Below are 22,560 nucleotides of genomic sequence, written 5' to 3'. Positions count from 1 at the left end.
ACTCATGACATAAGTCATAGAAGCGTGCATTCGCGCCCGCTACACATCTTCGTAGCACAGCAACAGAAAATCCATGCCAACCCAGCAGACTGCTGACAGTGCTGTTGTCAACTGGGTATTTGTAGCGCGATACTCGACTGGACTTTGTAGCGCAAGTGTAGCTCTGTCTAGCTCGTCAACAGCGATGTTACCACCCAGACATCGATCGTGCATGGCGCGAGTGCGAGGTAGATTCTACGTGATCGCCGGCGATCACGTAGAATCTACCTCGCACTCGCAGACAGTCACACCTTTTCTGCGATGAACAGACTGCGCGGGTTACAAAAAACATCGGGCATCATGCCACACTGCACACTGCACCAACATCGTTCGTTATGAAGTGAAGAGACTCATGGAATCTCTTCATTTCGACACGCTTCAACGTTATCCCATCTCGTTGGACCTGGCGAACGTCGTCTCCGACTGCATGCCCAATCTGGAATGAAGCTGAAGAAGAATTTCTTGCCACCGCAGTGATATCCTTCAAGTGTCAGTACACACACATACGCGCGTTGCATGGCCTTGACTTGAGCCGCATGCGCTCCACTACTTTCACGCACTCCCTTGAAATAATGCTCCAAGATTTGTGCTGGTAACAACTCGAAGGATTTGTTGCGCGTCCACGCCTGCAATGGATTCTGCGGACACTCCGGACGATGCTGCTGGCGCGGAGAGCGTGCAGGTTGAACCAGGTGGCGACGAAGAACAAGAAGAAGGTCAAGACGAGCAAGAGGAAGACGACGAGGATGAGTACGATGGCGAAGAAGAGGAGGATGACGATTCCATGGAGGCGGGAGACTCCGGAGAGTTGGATGAGAGGGAGAAGTCGTCGCTGACGGAAAGGGAGAGCACTGGTAGTAGCGCGGAGAGCCTCGACACGAGCAGCTCGGCTAGTCCCAGCGATGGTCGTGCTGGACCCGCTGCCGACAATGGAACTGCTGCTGGCCGCGCGAAAATCGAGACCCCGCGGCCGCTTTCCGTAGAATCCATACCTCCAGCGGAAATGGTAAGGAGACCTTGAAGGTCACCCTGATGTGGTGTGCTGGGAACTCAGGATCGTGTAAACATACACCAATTGAGATTATGCCTGCAGCCTTATAAGCTCATTTTTGAGTTGGCCAGAGCATCAATGAAATCCACTCCGTTCTCGTCCGTAGTCAGGTAGTGGAAATGAATGAATGAACAGAGCAGGATTGCCTGGCTGGCTTTCCATGAAGTACTTTAGGAAAATTGTCTGACAGTGTGGATAGAGAATAACGTGGCAAGTTCTCAATTGTAAAGCTGAGTTCCATGGCAACTTGATCGTCGAACAGCAACGAAGACCAGAAAATAGCCGGAGAGTGAATGACGGCTTGTGTAGGAAAACTGCTTGCAGTGTGAAAGGCAGTTGTATGGTCCTACAGGTTGTGTGAAAACATTTTGGATCAAAGGAAGTGCAGTAGAACCTCTCTTATCTGGGCACCCCTCAACCAGGCACCTATCTACCCCATTTCCCCTCAGGGAGGCACCTATCTGCCCCCCCCCCCCCTCAACCGGGTACCGATCTGCCCCTTCCCCCTCAACTAGGCATGTATCTGCCCCCTCTCAACCAGTCATCTATCTGCCCCCCCCCCCCAACCAGGCACCTATCTGCCCCCCCCCCCCCTCAACCGGGTACCGATCTGCCCCTTCCCCCTCAACTAGGCATGTATCTGCCCCCCTCTCAACCAGTCATCTATCTGCCTCCCCCCCCCCCCCCCATCAACCAGGCACCTATCTGCCCCCCCAGGCGCGTGCACCGTATGAGTTTTTTGGTGTCTGGAAACCACCTTTTTCCGGGCAATCTTGCCAAAGGAAAAGTGTGCCTACGCTCGTACTGGATTGGTTATCCTGCATACGCGTCAATCGACGGGCAGTTTACAGTACAGTGACTATGTCCTTATTTCGAAGTGAGAGAGAGTTGCTTTGCATGCAGTTCGAAATACAATATTCTCTCTTTCTTCAGTGGAGAGTAGCCACAGAGAGATCGATCTCCAGCTCTGGTTCGCTCCTGGATTGGCGATGACCAGATGACGTTCAAGAAATCCGTTTTGTCTCGAAATTTGAGTCAAGCACGCGCGATGCAAGTCAGTTCAAGGATATGATTGACGATATCTCCTTCCAAACTGTTGACTCAAATAAAGATGACAGCCTACGTGTAGCCTGGGCGGCTAGGCCTATAAAACTTTTACGGGTTCAATATGACAAACTTGCACAGTGTATATGAGTACAAATACTTTTTGAAGTGCTGGTATGTAAAAGGTAACCCGTACCCGTTTTTTCCTGCTACCGGTTATACATGTACATGTAGATCTACCAACATTTCCATGTAACATCGTCCCCTCCCTCCATTCCTCATTCCTCTTATTTCTGTCCTTTCTACCCCTGTACCTGGTTCCCTCTCAGACGCGTTTGTGCCGGCATGATCTGATGATAGCAGTCGGACGAGCCCCGCATCTCATCAGTACCAGTGCTCATTGGTGCCCTGCACCCCTGATCTTGAGCCCCCCCCCCCCCCCCCCCTAGTCTCCTCCTATCCTAGCCCTCGCCGTTATCTCCGACGGGATGTTCGGGGATGCGCATGTGCACAAATACATACTTATACAGTGGGTTTCCAGAAAAAAATTACCAACTCTAGAAACCCCCCTTTCAAGACTCGGTGCACGCCACTGCCCCCCCCCCCCCTCAACCGTGGCAGGTGCCTATCTGCCCCCTCCCCCTCAGCTAGGCACCTATCTGCCCCCCTCCCTTTGGCCAGGCATCTCATGGTTGCCCCTGCCCCTCAACCAGGCACCTACCTGGGCACCCCCCCTCAACCAGGCACCTATCTAGGCGGGGCACCACAAGGCACCCTGCACTGCCCGCAAGTAGGTATATGCAGTCAAATCTTCACAGAATACTTTCCTTTTCATGGCAGTCAGCTGACCTACTTCACCACGGAGAAGATCATAAGTCCATAGCCCTCAGCTCTTACTGTGCATGCTTGTGAATGGTGCCAGTGAGCCGGACCGAATAGAATGACTTGTTATTACTATATCCATTGGGGCTGTAGTGTAGTTATGAGCTGTGGACAATTCCAAGATGCGAGCATCCAATGGTCCCGAGGTGCCCGGTTGGGAGAGTTTTCTCAGGCTTCTGTATTCAACTGACAGTTTGATCTAAAAATTACTCTGAAGTTGAGAGCATAGAGCATAGAGCATAGGGAAAACAATGAGCACAGCTACGCACAGTCCTAGGGTGACTTCTTCGTCCGCGTTGCACCCGTTGCACCCGTCGACAGTACATCGTCCTTTTGCTCCAGGGTTTTGTTCAACTTAGACTGTGATTGTATGATTGTACCAAGCATACGGTTTGCATGCAGGCGTAACTCTCCGTTACTAGACAGTGCAACTTATGCAAGAGACAATGATCATGTTGACTTGCAGTCGTCTGACGCTCCTGTCATGAACAATGCATGCCATGATAGAAGTGAACACCGAGACTAACGTCGCTTGCAATTGCCGAGTGTGCACACCTGTTCTAAGCTATTCCTTGAAGTGCATGTAATCATTTTTTTAAACCTGGCTTGGTGATGCTTGTTGCAGGTGCAGCTTATCAAGCCGCAGATCCGATTGTCTGGCTACACACGGGAGATGTGGCAAGCACAGCACGATGAGACCGTGAAGGATTTCTTTACCGACACTCGCCTCCGCATGCTCTGCTTGCACATCTGTCCGCGCAGCAATGAACTTGTAGTAAGTAGGCATGCGAACCTGGACTGTATTCTGTTGTAACCCCTTCCAGCAATGAACTTGTAGTAAGTGGGCACATGAGTGATATTAAAAATAGATAAATAATGACACTGTTCGCTTACGAAAACAAGAACATTGTTATAAAGAATAACCTTGTTTAAGCTAAGTCGACTTCTGTCCGTTGAGTTCTCACGCGCATATCAAGCCGGTGGGCATGTGAACCTGGACTGTATTCTGTTGTAGTCGCTTCCAACAGGGATCACCCTTACCTTTTTGATCACAGCCTTCCAACTTCCCAGAGTACCTCAGCGTTTGGTCCAGGACCACCTTTAGTTATACTTGGAAGTATGATCACCTGTGTTTGTGATCAACCCTCTGTAAGACTTAGTAGTGTGGCCAATATACTACCATGGCCAAAGCTAGACCTGGGCTGGTTGTCACATGACTTGAAAGGTGCAGTTCTGTATGCAACGGAGAGCCAGTAAGCTGTGTCATGAATGATGTATAGGGGTGCACATCTTATGGTATGTTTCTATAAGAGAATGGAATGGATACAATCCAGGAGACCACTCGTCACACATCTGCGTTTAATTATTGGGCACTTTTTATTATTGGGCATGGACGACGTCTTTTTAACGATTGTATGACTTTGCACAAGATACGGTTCCTCGAGCTTCGCAAAGTGGTCATGGGTTAATGACCGCATCTCATAATGGTCATGGACCGGAATGCCAAATTGTAAAAAGAATATTTAATTGAGATGTGCCTGTTAGCCTATAACTAGTTCCTCATGACTTTAGTACAATAGTGGAGTACCTGTAGTGCTAGCCAGTGAAATTCGCCTAAATGAATATAAATTTGCCGGGTGCTGCATGGCCCTGGCACTACAGACGCTGGACTGTGCACTCAAACGCTGCGCTGCTTACTTTATTCACGGAGCAAATTCCCATGGGCAGCACTGTGCATGTTTCGAAGCTCGGCTCGAGCGATGTGAATTTCTATTCCACGCGTATAACAGTTACTTACTGAGATGATGTCATGTTGTGCCGCTGATCATGGTTTGTTTGTGCAGGTGTCCTGTGACATTCCCCTGCGTGACGTAGACCAGCTGCAGTACTTCATTCGCCCAGAGAACTATGCGTTCCGCAAGGCCACGTTTCACCTGGACTGCCACTACGGTCTGCTGCAAGGCAATCCGGTGGAGAGTCTGCTGCGGCGTATCCAGCAGGTCTACGCACCGCACTTCTTTGCCAAGACGGATTGGCCAGAAGGTACGTTTGCACAACACTTTCAAGTTCCTCGAGTCAAGATTGATCGATATATACTTCAACCAAAGTGATACCTCAAGGCGCAATGGTGCACTTCGTAGGATGGTTTATTACAACAATGGATTATATTAGCTAGTTGGACATTGAATTTTTGTGGCAACAAAAAAAAAAAAAAAAAAATTCACGGTTCGCGTGAGACTCGGCCAAAGGCCCAGTTTTCCGCATCCGCAGGAACGCCACCACCCTCTTGGATCAAGGCGCAGATGCAGCTCCTAAGCGGTGGGAGGTGAGTAGATCTGACCCACCACAAAGTGGTCAAAGACCGAAATCCCATTCACTGCATCCATGGCAGGCAGGCATAGTGGGATGGTCTAAGACCATGATTGAGAAACAGAGGGTACCAGGTTCAAGTCCTGCTTGGAAGCGGAAGGATTTTTTCCAGCCGTGCTGCAACCCACAGTTAATCCGAGTATAATGGAGGTAACTGCCAAAATGTGCGAGAGAGTGTTAGAACCTGCATTTATCAGTTCACAAAGCCTGATTAACCTGTCACTCAACAAGGGTATGTCACCGAAACGTAGACTCTCCACTTATCATTCACACTCACACCTACACATGTACCTACACCTCAAACTCTCCTGCACTGTTTGGCATCTACAACTATTACACTCACCTTAAAAAATCCTCCCTTAACCCTTCACACTAATGTCCACAGTTACTCGAAGCACGCACACCTCTAACCACTCACGCCTCCGGCTCACCTCTTCAATCATACTTCACCTCTATACTTCTCACTACCCCTAGACGTATACAGTGTTCTCCCTGCCTACTTATCATTGTTGAGACGGCTTTCCCTGGTGATAGTCTCATGAAAGCTGATTAGGAAACTCTTGACTCACTATATTCAAGTATTTCCGTTTTTTTACCACAGCATTCAATATCTGCCTCTCTAGCGTTATTCCTTGCTGTGATAAAGCTCTTGTTACAACGTTGCCTCTTTGTAAAATGAGGAGGTGAAGTAGGACGCATTTCAAATATGCAGGCTCATTCACGTTTGTTTCCTGTTCATCTTTACGTCTGCCTCGATGTTTCAGGTATCAAAAGTGACTTTTCTCTGGCATTGCATCGCGTTATGGCATCGTTGACCGATGCGATCAACAAGCCAAAGGGCCACACTGTAAGTAGTGAGGCTGAGTCTACTTGTACTGCAGTGTTTGCTAGGAGTGCGTCAGTCCACCTGTACTCTAGTATTATGCTTGGGGTGTATACGTCGACTTGTGCTGTAGTATTATGCTTGGGGTGGGTAAGTTGAGCTTCCGTTTAGTGTGCACTGGAATGTTGTCAGTTGAGCCGCAGTCTAGTGTGTGCCAGGATGATGTCTATGCTTTTGTGTGAGCTGTGTTTCTGTTGTCCCTGTGCCGGTCTCAGGTGCTGTACTTGCCACAGGAGCAGGCCATGGAGTTGGATCCGAAGGTGGCATGCAAGGACAAAGCATTGATGCAAAGGCTAGACGGTTAGTTGCACTTCGGGACAGAATGATGGTTGGATATGAACAGTGGTGGTAAATGAAATGTGAATGCTGCGAAGTTATGCGTATGAATGCTGCAGAGCTAAGATGGATCCCAGCGAAGACTTCAGATACTCCTGACATGCCAGCAAAGCGCGAGGATCACTTTATGGCGTTCATTTTGGTCTAGCGAATGCGCGCGTACTACTGCATGCATGTGTACTGTCGTACTGCAACCCCCCCCCCCCCCCCCAAGCTGTCCATGTTCATGGTGTATCTGTTAGGTACGGCGGCATGCCTACAATACAGTAGCTGCCCCCCCCCCCCCCCACACAATAGCTGTGCGTTGCAGGCACAAAGACATTTCTCCCGTTCAGTACGCATGCCCCAAGACTAATAAAGAACCAGAATAGAAAAAAGAAGTACAGTACGAGGCTTGAGCTCAAAAATGCAGAAACTGAAAACTGCGACAAAAGCATTGACCCATCTAGGCATGTATAGAACAGAGTTCATAACATCATGCATAGAATGCATAGAAACACGAGAACAACATGCATAGAAACACGAGATTGGAGATGGCCGTACATGTTATGTTATGTCGTTCATTTACCAGTGGTCGTCAACCAGTGGACTCGTCAGATAAAGGAGCTACTGACAAATCCTGGCGGCCAGGAAGGTGCTGGAGGTGGCGGGCCGCTCTCAGAGCTCGACTGTTGGAGCCAGCGCTGTGATGATTTGTCCGGTGGGTATTTTCATCTTTCTTAATTTGTGACCTCACCTCATAGCATGGTGAATAGAATCCAGTCAATGGAGAGTTGAGGGAGGGTGTTCATGGCCAGAAAAGAAATATGTTATATTCATTCAATGGTTTGATTGAGTTTAAAAGAGCAAAAAGTCCGAAGAAAAATTGTGTTTACTTACGTATCCAAGTTGAATGTGTTGCGGCATGCCAGGTTGCATAAATTGTAATCATGCCGAAAGTACTTGTAGTAAACACCGATTTCATTCTCGCTGTAATGTTTGTGATTTCCTGGTCAGGCATACGGATGCAGCTACAGAAGCACGATGTGAGGAAAGTGCGTGAGATCCTGGACCTCGGACGATCACATTACTTGCCAAAGTTCATCACTGTTATTGAGGAGACGGAGGTAAGACAAATCCTGGCATTGCGAGAATGTTTCCGGACTAAGCTAGCAGGAATAGGAAAGAATTGGTGTAGAGAACCACTGTGGAAGTGCATGTATCTCCGGTAAGCCCTATTTGATCATGCTGAAACCACTCCTACCCATTACTGTGGTGATGTTCTCAATGCAGGAGGATTACGAAAGAGCGTCTTCCAACTTGAAGTACCTCTCGCTTCTCAAAGAGCCGTGTGAAAAGCTGGAGAAGTCGCCTCTGTCCAAAGTGCCGTCTCTCCTCCCAACGATCCTACAAACAGCACGTGTCATTTGGGTGAATAGCCCGCATTACAACACCACGGAGAGGTTAACCATTCTGCTACGCAAGGTTTGTTGTGGTCGTACTCCTCTATGCCAGCTTTACGGGTCACCAAGGACTCTCTTTTCACAATCGTATAGGTTGGTGTCACTTTCCTTGTCATTTTGCTTGGAGATCACCCTTCTAGTTGATCAATTCGACAATGAAAGCGGTCTTTTGCTCTACGTTTTGTAACTTGGTTCTCATCTGTTGTACATGTAGGTGAGCAACAGCGTTATCCAGTGCTGTGCGCAGGCAACTGATCTGGCTGCAGTCTTTGCTGGTGACGTGCCAAAGAGCATGGCACAGCTCAATGACTGCATCGAGGTGTGCAAGTCCTGGAAAAAGCTCTACCAGAATGTAAGGCACTTGGTTAAATTGGTTCATGCAGCAAACAACCATACACACACACACACACACACACACACACACACACACACACACACAGCACATTTCTGGCGATGCAGTATGTCTTTCTGATGGTCGCCCTGCCAGACTGAGACTGTACACTTATTTGGACAGTTCCGCAATTCTTCCTCGAGTGGTATTTATGCTTTATTGGAGGGCGGTTAGTATAGTAAAGCGTCAGGCGAAATTACTGGTCAGTCGGCGTCACGCATTTTTCACAAAAATTTGCGTTTCACCTGCTGGGAGAGTATGCGTGTACTCGAGTCTCATCCTGAGCACGTTTTTTTCTTCTTTTTTTCAGCTCCAGTATAGCTGTATTTTTCATTGCAAAGCCGTCCTCGATTGTTGTGTTCGTTGTTCAAACGAAGTGGACATTCAATCATGAAGGCAGAGGACATAGGAGCCTGATTGGAGTTTCTCGTGGCATAGGACGGCCACACAGAGACACTTTGGGATTTTCTGAATATAAAATACCGTACGCACGATGCTGAGATCAATTTGTGCGATATCAAATTGTTTGTGATCTACCACATCGAGCAGAACGGGATCCAAACACAAGCTTACCGACGGTTAGGCTGCCGACCTGACTGGACAAATGATCCCTGGCTTCACCAGACGCCAGACGTCGGACACCATGTCCTTTGCCGCGACGTCCATCTCCAAAAAGAACTCCATCTTCGTCGTGAAAAGCCTTGAAATACTCAATATTCAACCGAGATTCGCGGTCTCACCCTTTCTCAGATCGAATCATTTTTTGTTGTAGCAGTTGCAGGGCAGATCCCCGCCACTACTTCAACAGAAGATGGCTCCAAAGCATGCCTGGAACAAGCCATATCGAGGTTGCAAGCCACCCCTCTCAGCACTTTTTTTGAAGAAATTCGAAATTTCAATGGTGGAAGATATACTATGAAGAGAATTTCAAAAAGTATATTTCGCGGAGCGATCGCTCAACCTACGTCATTCAAACTTTGCAGGATGATTCAGACGTACATGCTAGGCATGGAACCACAGAAGATGATATCATAGCTGACACACAGAGTCACACACACAGCAGATTCGTGTGCACAGATACTAAATTAGTGGACGTCGTCATCTTCTTCCCGCTGATCTCCAATGTACGATGACGTGCTATTTCGCCTGACGGTTTCCACACGTTCACCCAATCATAAGAAAACATACTTCTCTCTTTCCCTGACTGCTTTGTTACACCCTATCCCTTACTGGCATGGTGTGTTCTACACAATTTCTCAACCTAGCTAATCATGTTGGTGTTGGTTGTGGCAGTAGCACTCAAACTTGTGGCAATTTTAAACTTCACAAACCTTTAACCTTTCCTAGTGTTAAGCATGGTGCTAGGTGATGTGCTGTTTGCTCACTACACTGATAATAGTGAAATGTCAGCTTGTTTATTTTGAACCAATGATTGACCATGTTGTATGCCTGCTAAATTGTAACTGCTGTCCACAGACCAGCACTTTGCATCGCAAGGCGTCAAGCGTTCGCTGGCTGCTGGACGAGAGTGCGATATTCGCACATGTCGACGCTTTTGTCCAGCGTTGCAATGACCTGAAGGAGGTGAGGCGACACACGCTGCCCCCCCCCCCCCCTTGCTGTACTCTCTCCACCCCCCCCCCCCCTGCTGTACTCTCTCCACCCCCCCCCCTGCTGTACTCTCTCCACCCCCCCCCCCCCCTGCTGTACTCTCTCCACCCCCCCCCCCCCCTGCTGTACTCTCTCCACCCCCCCCCCCCCCCTGCTGTACTCTCTCCACCCCCCCCCCCCCCTGCTGTATTCTCTCCACCCCCCCCCCCCCCTGCTGTACTCTCTCCACCCCCCCCCCCCCCCTGCTGTACTCTCTCCACCCCCCCACCCCTGCTGTACTTTCTCCACCCCCCCCCCCCCCCCCTGCTGTACTCTCTCCACCCCCCCCCCCCTGCTGTACTCTCTCCACCCCCCCCCCCCCTGCTGTATTCTCTCCACCCCCCCCCCCCCCTGCTGTACTCTCTCCACCCCCCCCCCCCCCCTGCTGTACTCTCTCCACCCCCCCACCCCTGCTGTACTTTCTCCACCCCCCCCCCCCCCCTGCTGTACTCTCTCCACCCCCCCCCCCATTGTCCATACGTGTACAGTGTTGGTCCTGGCTAGCTGGTACATGCACAATACAGTTCATCACCATGTGCTGCAGAACATTATCCATGCTGTTTTGTAGGCTGTCCCAGCTTGCCTGTTAGCTTGTTGCTGAGCATGCTTCTGTGATCTGATGGTGAATGTTGTCAGGTGTGTGAAGGGCAGCGGCACTTTGGTCGATGGGGCCCCGCTAAGCGTGATCAACTACCGTGTTTCCATGGAACCAATGGTCCGCACATAGCGCACGGTCTCACCGAAGTGGAGCATGCCTTTGACAAGGTTCTAGAACCCCTGGCAGCGGTCAAGGCGTACGCTCTAGATGTCAAAGTACGTTTGTGCTTTGCGGTGTGTGTGCTAGGATGTACCTTTCTTAGCACTGGTTTCAAAAGTCTATATCTCTCATCAGTCATCACCCTCTATCGAAAGGGAAGAAGAAAACATGTACTGGATTTCTCCTGTATAGTGTCCGTGCACGTGCATGTCGAGTATAGGCGTCATTTCTCTTATTCCCCCCACCCCTCACATCTGTTTATTGTTGTTTGCACCTCTTGCATCCAGCCAGCGTATCTCCATGTAAATGTGCCAAGCGAAAATTTAATATTCCAGATGATGCACTTTGAAGTACATGTTGCAGATCAATCTTGTTGTGAGAATTGGTATCACAATCACCGTATGTTGGCCAATGAGTTCATTGTTTTCTTATCTACTTTTATTGCTCTGTGCCGTAGGCTACTGGTTGGCAGAATGCATACAACAGGTAAGCCAATGGCAAGTACATGTACGATGGCATGGGGGTGCCCACTGTCACTGCTGAGTCAGCGACATCATATCTGCTGAAAAGGATATTGCACTTCTCAACAAAGCAAACACTATGTATAATTTTAAGTTGTTGAAGCCAATGTGAATCTTATGCGCATGTACCTGTAGTATGCCTGCCTCATAAACCAGTGTCCTGATTCAGATAGATATGGTTTGAACTGAAACATACTGAAGGTGCTGTGTGAAAATGCTGCTGGCGTTTTGCTATGCATTGTGTAGTCAATTATCATACGAGTGTATGCCCATTCTGACTGCTTGTGGAAATATTAGGTTTCGACTGGGTGTAAAAGACCTAGAGGTGATGGTGCAGAACTTGATGACATCAGCATTCCAGTTGACCAGTACTGTGGCGGAAGGCGTAGATCTCTTGGAAGTGTTCTTCCACTTTTCAACCCGGGAAGTAAGTGCTAGATGCAGTACTGCACTGCACCGTTACTGTGTACGCGTGTGTGCATGTCGGTGCCTGCCCATGTGTATATGTCGTTGCGTATACGTGTGTACATATGTGTATGCGCGTGTGTCAATGACTCAATGTGCATAGATTGTGTACGTGCTTGTGTGAACACACATTTATCAATGTGACTGTGGATGTGTCAATGGTTGAGTGCAGCATCGGCCTACGCTTTTCACTGCTCGGTTTCTGACCAGAAAATGCAGCACGAACAAAGTGTCATGCTGCAGAAAGTACACTGCCCACTGCAGCAGACCGGCACAGTCTCCCTCTTCCAGAACACAAACGTGGTTGAGTTTCTTTTGTCCCCGAGTGTTCTGCTCCAGTGTATTACAAGTGATAAAGCCATGCACTTTCGTAATATTCCTGCTGTGGCAATCACCGCAAGCATATTCTGAAATGCTGTTTTCTGGACGATCGGCTATCCTGCAAGCCTCGGATGCTTGTACCCAGTCGCTGCTACATTGCTGAAATGCCACTACTCAGGAGACTGCACATCGCTAGACAACAGCAAGGATGATTCAAACTTTAAAGGTGAAAATTGGTATCTTAGCTCGAAAACCAATAGCATCAAATATGACTAACAAGTATATTTGAGTATTGTATGACCTTCAACCCCTGTGCTCTTGCTTTGCGTATCATGTAGTCAATTCGTCGCACGTTGGACAAGACGACCATGCGTGTGTATGAGCTGCTGCAAACGGAGGTTGCGGCCGTCAAGGAACAGTTTGTGAACAAGTCACCGGCAATACCGCCCACAATGCCTTACTATGCTGGACGTGCTCGCTGGGCACGCTCACTGAAGGAGAGGATCGACCGGCCTGTTGAGGTAATGTAACTTGTCAATGTGTACTTTAGCAAGCCTGAAGCGTGTTACTCGTGCAGGGAATGTATCTCTATCTGGCCGTAGGCTGGCGGAATGATTAGGAGTTGTCTCATATGCGTGGCCCGGCTTCCTGCGTCCCCAAACATGTTTGGTGTTCTGTGTGGCTGTCAGATTCTGAGGAATGCCACATTCATCAAGGAAGAGCTGAGCATTGCTTCCATGGTGGAGGCTGAATACGATCAACTTGCACAGGTGCTGGATGAGTTTGTGACCAAGATGTACGGAAAATGGATTTCCAGCATAGACAAGGTTGGTACTGATGGGACCGGGGCACTGTTTTTTCTATTTGTCCAGAGCTATAAATGTAAAGTGGGTACACTTCTTGCAGCGTTCCTGTATTTCATGCCAAGGTTTATGACTGATGGTTATATTGACCAGGTGTAATCCCCCTCCCCCTCCTCCCCCTCCCTCCCCCTCCTCCCCCTCCCTCCCTCCCCCTCCCCCCTCCCTCCTCCCTCCCCCTCCTCCCTCAGGCACAAGCAGACACACACACTTGCAATGTCCCATGTTTGCCAAGCTGAACACTGGGGTTCATTTTCGGTCAGGTCTTCGTGTATTGTGTATAGTCCAGAATACTAGTAAAGGAGAAGCCATGTTGTACACTTACCTAGTTGCTACTGTCTTACCATGCAGGACATGGGACTTCTTGGTGTTGCAAGCTGGGGCGAGAGCAAGCGACAAAGCCGTCCTACTCAGATACAACCGAGCCGCCGGAGGCATGAGATGAGGGTTGCTACGCCAGACCTATCACGGATGACGAATAGACATTTCTGGGGGTACATCAAGCAGCGTCGTCCCTGGTTCAATGAGGCATTGGATACTGTTCTTGAGAATAATCGAAGCTATCGGGATGAACTTGATCGGAGGTTTGAAATTTACCAGACGGAGTATCAAGCTAGATTGCGGAAGAGAAGAAAGAAGGTTGTGCGTTTCGGAAGAATAAAAATACGGGTCTTGAAGCGGCGCCCTCGTAAGCTGTTTCGCCGCTTGCCACTGCATACGCCAAAACCACGGCGGCGTCCCTACGATACCAAATCACCTGTCTCAGGGAAGCACAAGAAAGTGAAAAAGAAAACTGTTCTCCCAGATCTTCCTCCAGGAGCATTGTCAATGTACTATGGTTTGGCAGAGAAGGATAGGGGAGCCTTCCTGCGGTCAGCCACAGGCAAAGACAGACAGCCCAAGCCTACGAAAGAGAGCGAGCCACGGAATGTGAGGACTGAGAAGGAGTACAGGACTATCGTAGTCACCACCGCTCGCAAGAAGGTTAAGTCCTGGAGTTGGGTTCTGTCACCTCCATGTCTACTCGGCAAGGCGCCTTTTTTGTGTTGTGTTCCACTGCCAGGTGGCAATATCAAACTATTGGCTTATTGGTAGCTTCAAGTTTGTACTTTGAGCATGGTCAGTAATTGCCAGCTGAAATTTATAAACACATGCTCCTTTTTGTATTTATTCCGTATGTTTTGTGTTGGCAATTGGATTGTATCAACCCTTTTTGGTTTTCCGACCAAATATGCGTTTAAATTCAACAAACTAGTTGTGGTAGATGAAATCAAAGCGCATATATGGTGCCCCGGACTTGCGCGGCCCTTGACACCCTGGAAGCGGGGCGAATGCAGCCTGACGTGCACACATACAAACACAGTGATGCAACCAGAACCAATTGCAGGATTATGATCTGCTATAATTATGATGCTTGTCTGGATGGTATGCGGACGGCTGATCTAGCCACTAAAGCGGCACATTGTGCGTAATGTACAGACTACTTCCAGGTGACCAGAGGCATATGGTAAAATTGAGTTGAGTTTACCCGTGCCGCCGCCGCTCTTATCTACTATCACACACTTTAAATTGAGTTTGTTCTCCTCTCTGCTTTGTTGTGCTGGTAATACAGGCTCTGACAAATCAGCTGGACGTGCCCTTACTGCGGAAGTCACCACAAGACCGCAGTCTGATCGACATGAATTTCAACGGGTACAGTTTAGCAGAGCTATGTCTTGTAGGGATGGTGAATGCATGTACTTGACATGATACACATGTGCATTGTATCACCTGCATGTGTGTGCATTGTATCGCTTACATTTGTGTGCATTGTATCGCTTGCATTTGTGCGCATTGTATCACCTGCATGTGTGTGCATTGTATCGCCTGCTTTGTCACGATCTCAGTTGCGCTTGGACGCAGCAAATATCTGTGCTCTGTCCTCTTGTAGGAAATTGCTGAAGCTGTTCTCCGAGATAGATTACTGGGCCCGGATGAAGTTTGACTGTCCGCACTACATCCAGGAACTGTATTCCCAGCGCGAGGACTTGCGCAAGTTGCGAGAAAATGTCCTACTGGTCGTCCGAGACTACAATCGGTAGGTTTCTGAGAAGCTGTTGATGATGAGCTTTAAACCACCCATTACTTAGCTGCTGTCTGTATATTTGAGCTCTGTACCCTTCATAAGAGTTAAATATTGATCCTGCACAATGTCAGTTTTGACTGTTGGCACGAAACCTATAACTTCATCTCTTCGGGCTTCTGCTGGAGAACAGTGCCGTGCGTATAAAGCTGCGCATACACCTAGGGTTGCCCGAGCATGAGAATCGTACACGAAAACCTGTGACAAAGCACTTTCCCGTTCTCCATCATACTCCCTTGAGAGTGCAGCCACGCCTGCCTAAATGCAAAGCGTCTGCCGGTATGCCAAATAATTGGCATACCCGACTTCAACTTCACCCCAGACAAGCGTGCCTTTATGAACCCTCTGTTAGTAACTATCGACTGCATTTTCGTTGAATTGCCTGAAAAGCACAACAATCGACAAATGAGTGGGAGGGGGGGGGGGGAGGTTTTCACAGAAGGGCGCTCAATCAGAGTAGGGGGCGCTGCCCCCCCCCCCCCCACCCTCCTTTGGCTAGAACCCTGCGTTTAGTATAATGAGTATATGTAATGTGGACATGTCTCTATTGCCACAAGCTCTACAGTCATTGTTATTCCACACCATTATGCCAAATACAAGGAATGCATGTTGATTACTATCCTGTGCCTCTTTGCTTGCGTATCCTAGGATTCTGCGAGTGCTTAGCAAGGAGGAGCGCATGCTCTTTGGCGAGCGCATTCGTAACCTCAACCGCAAGATCCATCCGGGCTTCACCAAGTTGACGTGGTCAAAGAAAGGCCAGGGCGATACCTTCATCACAGAATGCCGCTCGCAGACTAAGGCAGTAAGTTGGACTGGTGGCTCGTGAGCTTAGTATGGAATCTGCTCACGAAATGTAATTGTTAGATTTCTGCAAACGTCTCAGAGGCAGTGCATGCTGCTCTATGTTTCACATGAAACTCATCCGGATGGAAATATGGTGGATACTGGCGTTCTTGCTATTGGACTGATGTTGGTTGACTCAATCCCCTTTGGCACTGTGCAGACACAAGCCCTTGTGGATGCCTACAAGCTGGCGGAGAAAGCTCTCTACGAGTCATGCCAGAAGATCAGTGAGTTGCTACTGTTCAAAGTGGATCCACATCATGTCTATGAAGAGGACGAGTTCAAAGAGGATCAGGTAGGTCCTATTGCTGTTTACCCGTGTAACAGTTTTGACTATGAGAGCAGCACGTGCTTGAATGCCACAGATGAATGTTTTATTTGTCAGCTGTCTGCTGAGCCTGTTACGAGTACTCGTGGCACTCGTTGAGGGGAAGTTCGGCCCAATTCAAGATTTTAGTACTTGTCTTCTGGGTGCTGAGTTGAATGGTGGTGCTTTAAGGAAGGTGTGAAGTCACATTCATCCTATATTCCCAATTAAAATTGCGCTCCTCCGCCGAAATGGGAAGAGGGAATTCTACAAATTGGGCCGTTTGGTTTGGCGAGAACTTTCACTGTAAGCGACTCTTTGTGCTTGTGGACGAGAAGCACGGACAAAGATGAAACTTTTAGAGCCTGTAGTCTTCCATGGTCTTCTGGATACTGAGTCGAATGGTATTGGCCCGAGGAGGCTGCACCACATCGTTTACCCCTTATTCCCTATAAGATGCAGTCCCGTTTCACAATTGATGCTTGAGGTGATTATGTGCATTATTTTCTAATGCATCAGTGAACATTCAAGTGCAGTGAGACCAGGCAGAACATGCATCTCCCTCTTCAAAAAGGTCACTGGCCCGTGTAACCATTTCAACCTGTGTGCAATAGTCACTGCAAACGAATCACATTGTCAGCCAAGGATAGTGTCGCTTTGCTGTTTCAACGAGTTCTGCTCCATCATACGGAGAGTGGGTGTTGGTGAAATCCTTTCGTTGGATATACAATGTGCACATTTGTGTTTTGACAACTTCGCCTGCAGCAACGACACAGGACCCAAACCCAGCAGAAAATTCATCGGCTCCATTCGGAAATTGTTGGCATCCTCGAAAGAACGTATCTAGTGTGCCAGTTTGTCGGTGATAGCTCAGAGGTAGGTTGCCACGAAGATGCTTGAGAGTGCATGTTGAGCTTCAGCTTTGTTGCAGCAACCAATAGACATGTGTTGCCTGCTCAATCCAAGCACAGGTCTTTGCAGGATGCACATGTGGGAATAGTAGGATCGATATACTTTTTTTTCCAACGCTACATGTTCAGTTTACAGGTATATGATGCACAATTTAAGACCTTTCTGCTGTGCATCTCCCTTGGGAATCTTTCCTGGTTTGGCACCTATCTTAGGTGCACTTATCTTTGTTCTCCATGAACTACTGAAACTAGTACCGTATTTCCCCGTAAATAAGTTCTCCCCAATGACTTAGTACCCCCCTATAAAAAATACTTCGAAGTACACTTTCCACTACCGAGGTTATCACCCCGAAAGACAGTTCCCCCCGAAAGATAGTAAGTTCGTACCCGTCCTACATGTACAGACACCGTACAGTACATACATCATATGCACGGACACTAGAGTTGCGCAGGCTTCCCACTGCGTGTCATTTACCCCGATAAAAAAGTACTCCCCGAAAGATAGTACCACCCCCGAAAGTTAGTACTCATGTGGCTGCTAAGTTCGAAAGTTAGTACGTACTAACTAACGGGGAAATACGGTAATTCTATTGCAGGGTTTCTGAACTCACTTTAAATGTGGTTACTTTGTGTAGATCAAAAAGCACTGGATGGCATACTTGGAGAAGATGGACTCCGTCTTAGAAGAAGCATGCCGTTTGAATGTGAAATGGTCTCTTCAAGAGCTCAGTCACACCATACAAGGTGACAAGAAGACCCCACCACGTCCTCTGATTCGTGTTTATGCGACCCTGGAGGAAACAGGAGACGGTCCCACGGTAAGTACAATGCTGATAAGATGTTCTGGCTTTGGGGGAGGAGAGTTTACCCAATTCCATGTGCTTGTCACCTCATTTCCGCAAGTGTACACGTCAACACTGATTTCCTGTTCTTGCACATTGCCATCTGCACTGTATTTTGGGTACTATCTGTGGGACTTCTCGTTCAGATCAATATTATTTTAGCAATGTTTTGACTACACATGATTTTGCAATCGAATTTGTAAAGCGAATCCTCAGTGATCCTCGAGTCTAGTTGGGAAATATCAAGGATAGTACAGTTGGGTGGCTAGGTAGGTCATTCAGTTCTAGTTTATACTGTTATGTGTGTACTGAATGATGATTAGACATGGTGGGACATGGTGTGTATACTATTTTTCTATTCTTCTGCAGGTTGGATACATGCCAAGCTTGAAGGGTTTGCATGAAACCTTCTCCAAACTCGCATCGTGTCTACCCACCTGCATGTCAGTAGTGCAGCGTTTGCCGCAGTCGCTTCTCAAAATACAGTCGACAAAGAAAGTGAGCTGTCCTCCAAGCATGCCATGGCACATGAGCCTAGTGACTTGTGCTAGTTGCTGATGTCCCTATGTTGCTACACTGACACTGTCCTATTCTGGTCATTGTCCTGGCTGAAATGGTTCTCCTTTTGTTGCCTGATTATTGCACTTTGCATGCACAACTTAGTATTGCAATTTCTAAATGTACTGTACCAGGCTTGCATGTAGTGCTATAGGCAATTCAGTGTGTGGTTTAACTGGTTTGTTCTGTGCTACTGCTCGGAGATGCTAGCTCACCTGTGCTCTATGTGCGGCTTGTCACCTGCAGCCCATTGCAAGCATTCTTGAAGCTGACAGCGAGATGGACAAGTTCAAGCAGGCCATCAGTGCTGGTGTAATACGCAGTGGTGACGAAATACGGGCATACGTAACTGAGTGGGATGAGTAAGCAACCACCCCCACCCCGTATATATATATATATACTGTCATGTAATCACAGCACTCAGTGCAGCATAGGAAAAAGAGGAGCACCGTTTATCATGCATGCCCAGTGCATGCCAACCATCCTCCACTGAAGGAGGGACATGCCTGGCTGTCAAGCATGGAATACCGTTGTCTTACCTTGTAATAGGACACTCTAGTTCCTGGCAGTTGACTGGGAAGTGTGAGAAAGACCATAGATGCATTTGAGTGCACCTAGCTCGGAATTTTGACACAAGCATGCATGTAGCAGCACTGGACCCTTGTCGAAGATCTTTATGTATGTGGTGAGTCCTGAGCACGTAAACTCACAGAGCAGGCCAGTTGGAGTGGTTGCATGATGAGGTCACCCTGGCTGTAAAAAAATCTTTACAGAGCACAGGAGGTGCTGTATGCACAGCGAAGCCATGTGTACCCCTACCGCATGGGCAGTGCTAGGTCCTTGTATCGCAAGCTGTATTATACATCAGCCTCATTCCATAGGTTACGTGAATGTTATAGGGGAATACAGAGCGGGTTACACCCCCCCCCCCCCTCCCCTCCCTCTGAAGTATGAATGCATTTTTTGTGTGCGGCATTCAGGCATCGGGACATGTATCGCATTCAAAAGGACTCCTTCATTAGGCGGTACAAGGCACTCAATCAACCTATCTCTGCATTCGAGGCGGACATCAGTCGGTAAGTACCGTATGTCACCCATCAGCATTCTGCAGTGCGTTTCTGCATTCACAGACAGCTTGAATACTTTGCCATCACCTAGTGATGAAACGAATGTCAAAACCTAGTAGTCGAATATTCTTTGGCTTAACGAACGAACGAACGAATATTCTTTTGTTAACACAGATGACATCACATGACCTCCTCTCAGTCATTTGATGGATGTTGTCATTGTTATTAGGTATGACAAACGGTAGTGCCACATAAAATGCACTGCCACATAAGGCTACTTCGAAGTTTATACATGTTGTTTGCTACATTGGCAGTCCAGCATGCACATACATGTGCAAACATGCAGTACAAAGTCACAGGCAGGCTGTACGCACTGCACTGTACTGTGTTTGGCGTGCGCGTATGTACATGCACTGCATTCGAAGTGACGTCACGAATACTCGAATGCGACTTAAAGAATATTCGAATGTGATCAATCGAACGAATGTTCGAATATTCGAATATTCGTTTCACCACTACCATCACCATAGGCTTCCTTGATAAGGAATTTTGCCCAATATCTACATGATCTTAGTGTTACACAACACATGATCCCAGTGTTACACAACACCCCCAAATCCCAGTGTAGAACCTCATTGTGTAGAGCGAGAACATACACGGGAGTGTTTTCAAGATGACATCATACCCCGTAGTAGAATTCTAAACACCTCACGAGTTTTTTTGGATCTTGACTGACACGTTTGTCCCATGGTGGTAGGTAATGCTCCGCTGATAAGCTCTGATATCCTTCTTCTCTCTGATAAGCTCTGGTATCCTTCTTCTCTCTGATAAGCTCTGGTATCCTTCTTCTCTCTGATAAGCTCTGGTATCCTTCTTCTCTCTGATAAGCTCTGGTATCCTTCTTCTCTCTGATAATCTCTGGTATCCTTCTTCTCTCTGATAAGCTCTGGTATCCTTCTTCTCTCTGATAAGCTCTGGTATCCTTCTTCTCTCTGATAAGCTCTGGTATCCTTCTTCTCTCTGATAAGCTCTGGTTTCCTTCTTCTCTCTGATAAGCTCTGGTATCCTTCTTCTCTCTGATAAGCTCTGGTATCCTTCTTCTCTCTGATAAGCTCTGGTATCCTTCTTCTCTCTGATAAGCTCTGGTATCCTTCTTCTCTCTGATAAGCTCTGGTATCCTTCTTCTCTCTGATAAGCTCTGGTATCCTTCTTCTCTCTGATAAGCTCTGGTATCCTTCTTCTCTCTGATAAGCTCTGGTTTCCTTCTTCTCTCTGATAAGCTCTGGTATCCTTCTTCTCTCTGATAAGCTCTGGTATCCTTCTTCTCTCTGATAAGCTCTGGTATCCTTCTTCTCTCTGATAAGCTCTGGTATCCTTCTTCTCTCTGATAAGCTCTGGTATCCTTCTATCTTGACTGACACGTTTGTCCCATTGTAGTAGGTTATGCTCCGCTGATAAGCTCTGGTATCTTTCTTCTCTCTACTGTACAGGTACAACGAGGTATCGCTGGCGCTTTCCCGAAAGGAGACCGTGACCAACATTCAGTCGGTGGTGCTGGATCTGAATCCACTATGCCAGGCAATCAACGATCACGTTGTCGGTTGGGTGGAGAGGTTCATCAGCCTTCTGAACTCAATGGCTATGGAAACCTTGAACGGACTGCACAGCTACATGGCCGAAAACACGGAGCGGTACGTTAGCGCCTGTGCTTGCCAGAACACTGCCTACATGCATGCTCATGCCAGTACTAGTATTCTGTGCTTGAACTACCCGCACCGAGCTGAGTGCTTGGACTATGGTCCCGTGGGGTAACCACTCCCATTTTGTTATCACAAATATCGGACTAGCGAGTTGCAGAGGAGACCCAGTAGTGAGAAGTGTAGGTAAAGGTGGGTTTGCCGCCAAACTGCATGACCTGGAAAGGTCATTATTGTAAATAGGGCAACGGAAACACAGTAGAACCCCCTTTAGTCGATACCTCTCTACAAAGGGCACCTATCAACAAAGGACACCTCTCACCAAAAGACACCTCTCAACTACGGACACCTGGCAACTAAGGACACCTCTCAGCTAAGGATACTTGTCAACAAAGGACACCTCCATATTGAGGACACGTGTTCAATCCCAAATGTTCCCAACCAAGCTGCAATGCACTTTGTAGTGTTATCAGTACACTTCCCTATTCAGGACAGGGACAGGGGGATATCTGCCTTGCCCTTGTGTGTCTGTAATCTAGAGGTTGCACAATACTGACAACGCCGAGTAGCAGCATATTGGTGAAAGTTACCTGCATGCCCTGTTTTGTGATGTTTCCCCACAGCATCACACAAGTGCTGTTTTGTGATGTATCCCCACAGCATGACACAAGTGCCAAAGAACCTGGATGAGCTCACAAACAGCATGGATCACCTGGAGGTGCTCAGAGCATCAACGGCAGAGAAAGAGGAAGAGTTTGAGCCGCTGCTCGACCGATTCCGTGTCCTGGAGAATCACGAGTTCGAAATCACCCCTGACGTACGGTTGTTGTCCGTTCTGTTGTACTGTTCCTTTGAAAGTGTCTAAATCCTTACATGCTTACATGCATCCTTGCATAGTGCCCATGTCACCACCCAGGATTTCATGTCTCTAATTCCCCCCCCCCCCACACACACACACATGCGCGTGTGCACACGCACGCACACACACACACACACACACTCACACTGCCTTGTCTAACAGTTTGTTCATTTGTTCAATCACTTGTCAGGTATTGTATGCACTATGCAGAATCTACTTGTGGTTCATGCTCACAAATACATCAAGGATGTGTACCTCTAATAGGATGCAAAGGCTAGTTTGTGTGTTTCTGAACATTCAAGAGATGCTGACGCGGATCCTGCGAATATTATTATTACC

At 48.0% G+C, this 22,560-nt stretch overlaps 1 protein-coding gene across 2 annotated transcripts in view; it reads left to right on the top strand.

Moving 5' to 3' along the window:
• Window positions 1-367: 367 nt before the first annotated feature.
• Window positions 368-22,560, top strand: part of LOC135805702 (dynein axonemal heavy chain 2-like) — a 78,054-nt gene continuing 55,861 nt past the window's right edge. The window contains exons 1-27 of one of the 2 annotated variants that reach the window (XM_065319788.1): window positions 368-1,045; window positions 3,642-3,791; window positions 4,861-5,059; window positions 6,151-6,233; window positions 6,485-6,569; window positions 7,177-7,305; window positions 7,602-7,711; window positions 7,878-8,069; window positions 8,262-8,399; window positions 9,915-10,022; window positions 10,725-10,901; window positions 11,303-11,331; window positions 11,664-11,793; window positions 12,491-12,673; window positions 12,842-12,979; window positions 13,364-13,996; window positions 14,625-14,704; window positions 14,943-15,089; window positions 15,783-15,939; window positions 16,141-16,275; window positions 17,053-17,163; window positions 17,834-18,016; window positions 18,410-18,538; window positions 18,845-18,960; window positions 19,579-19,674; window positions 21,156-21,356; window positions 22,023-22,179. In XM_065319788.1, the coding sequence (XP_065175860.1) occupies window positions 671-1,045; window positions 3,642-3,791; window positions 4,861-5,059; window positions 6,151-6,233; window positions 6,485-6,569; window positions 7,177-7,305; window positions 7,602-7,711; window positions 7,878-8,069; window positions 8,262-8,399; window positions 9,915-10,022; window positions 10,725-10,901; window positions 11,303-11,331; window positions 11,664-11,793; window positions 12,491-12,673; window positions 12,842-12,979; window positions 13,364-13,996; window positions 14,625-14,704; window positions 14,943-15,089; window positions 15,783-15,939; window positions 16,141-16,275; window positions 17,053-17,163; window positions 17,834-18,016; window positions 18,410-18,538; window positions 18,845-18,960; window positions 19,579-19,674; window positions 21,156-21,356; window positions 22,023-22,179 (4,371 nt within the window). In that variant the 5' untranslated portion in view covers window positions 368-670. The remainder of the gene's footprint in view (window positions 1,046-3,641; window positions 3,792-4,860; window positions 5,060-6,150; window positions 6,234-6,484; window positions 6,570-7,176; window positions 7,306-7,601; window positions 7,712-7,877; window positions 8,070-8,261; window positions 8,400-9,914; window positions 10,023-10,724; window positions 10,902-11,302; window positions 11,332-11,663; window positions 11,794-12,490; window positions 12,674-12,841; window positions 12,980-13,363; window positions 13,997-14,624; window positions 14,705-14,942; window positions 15,090-15,782; window positions 15,940-16,140; window positions 16,276-17,052; window positions 17,164-17,833; window positions 18,017-18,409; window positions 18,539-18,844; window positions 18,961-19,578; window positions 19,675-21,155; window positions 21,357-22,022; window positions 22,180-22,560) is intronic. The other variant, XM_065319789.1, reaches the window with a different exon arrangement.

This window comes from Sycon ciliatum, chromosome 1 (genome assembly GCF_964019385.1).
Source record: "Sycon ciliatum chromosome 1, ocSycCili1.1, whole genome shotgun sequence".
In the NCBI taxonomy this organism is placed as follows: domain Eukaryota; kingdom Metazoa; phylum Porifera; class Calcarea; order Leucosolenida; family Sycettidae; genus Sycon; species Sycon ciliatum.
This window is presented reverse-complemented; position numbering and strand designations above follow the sequence as displayed.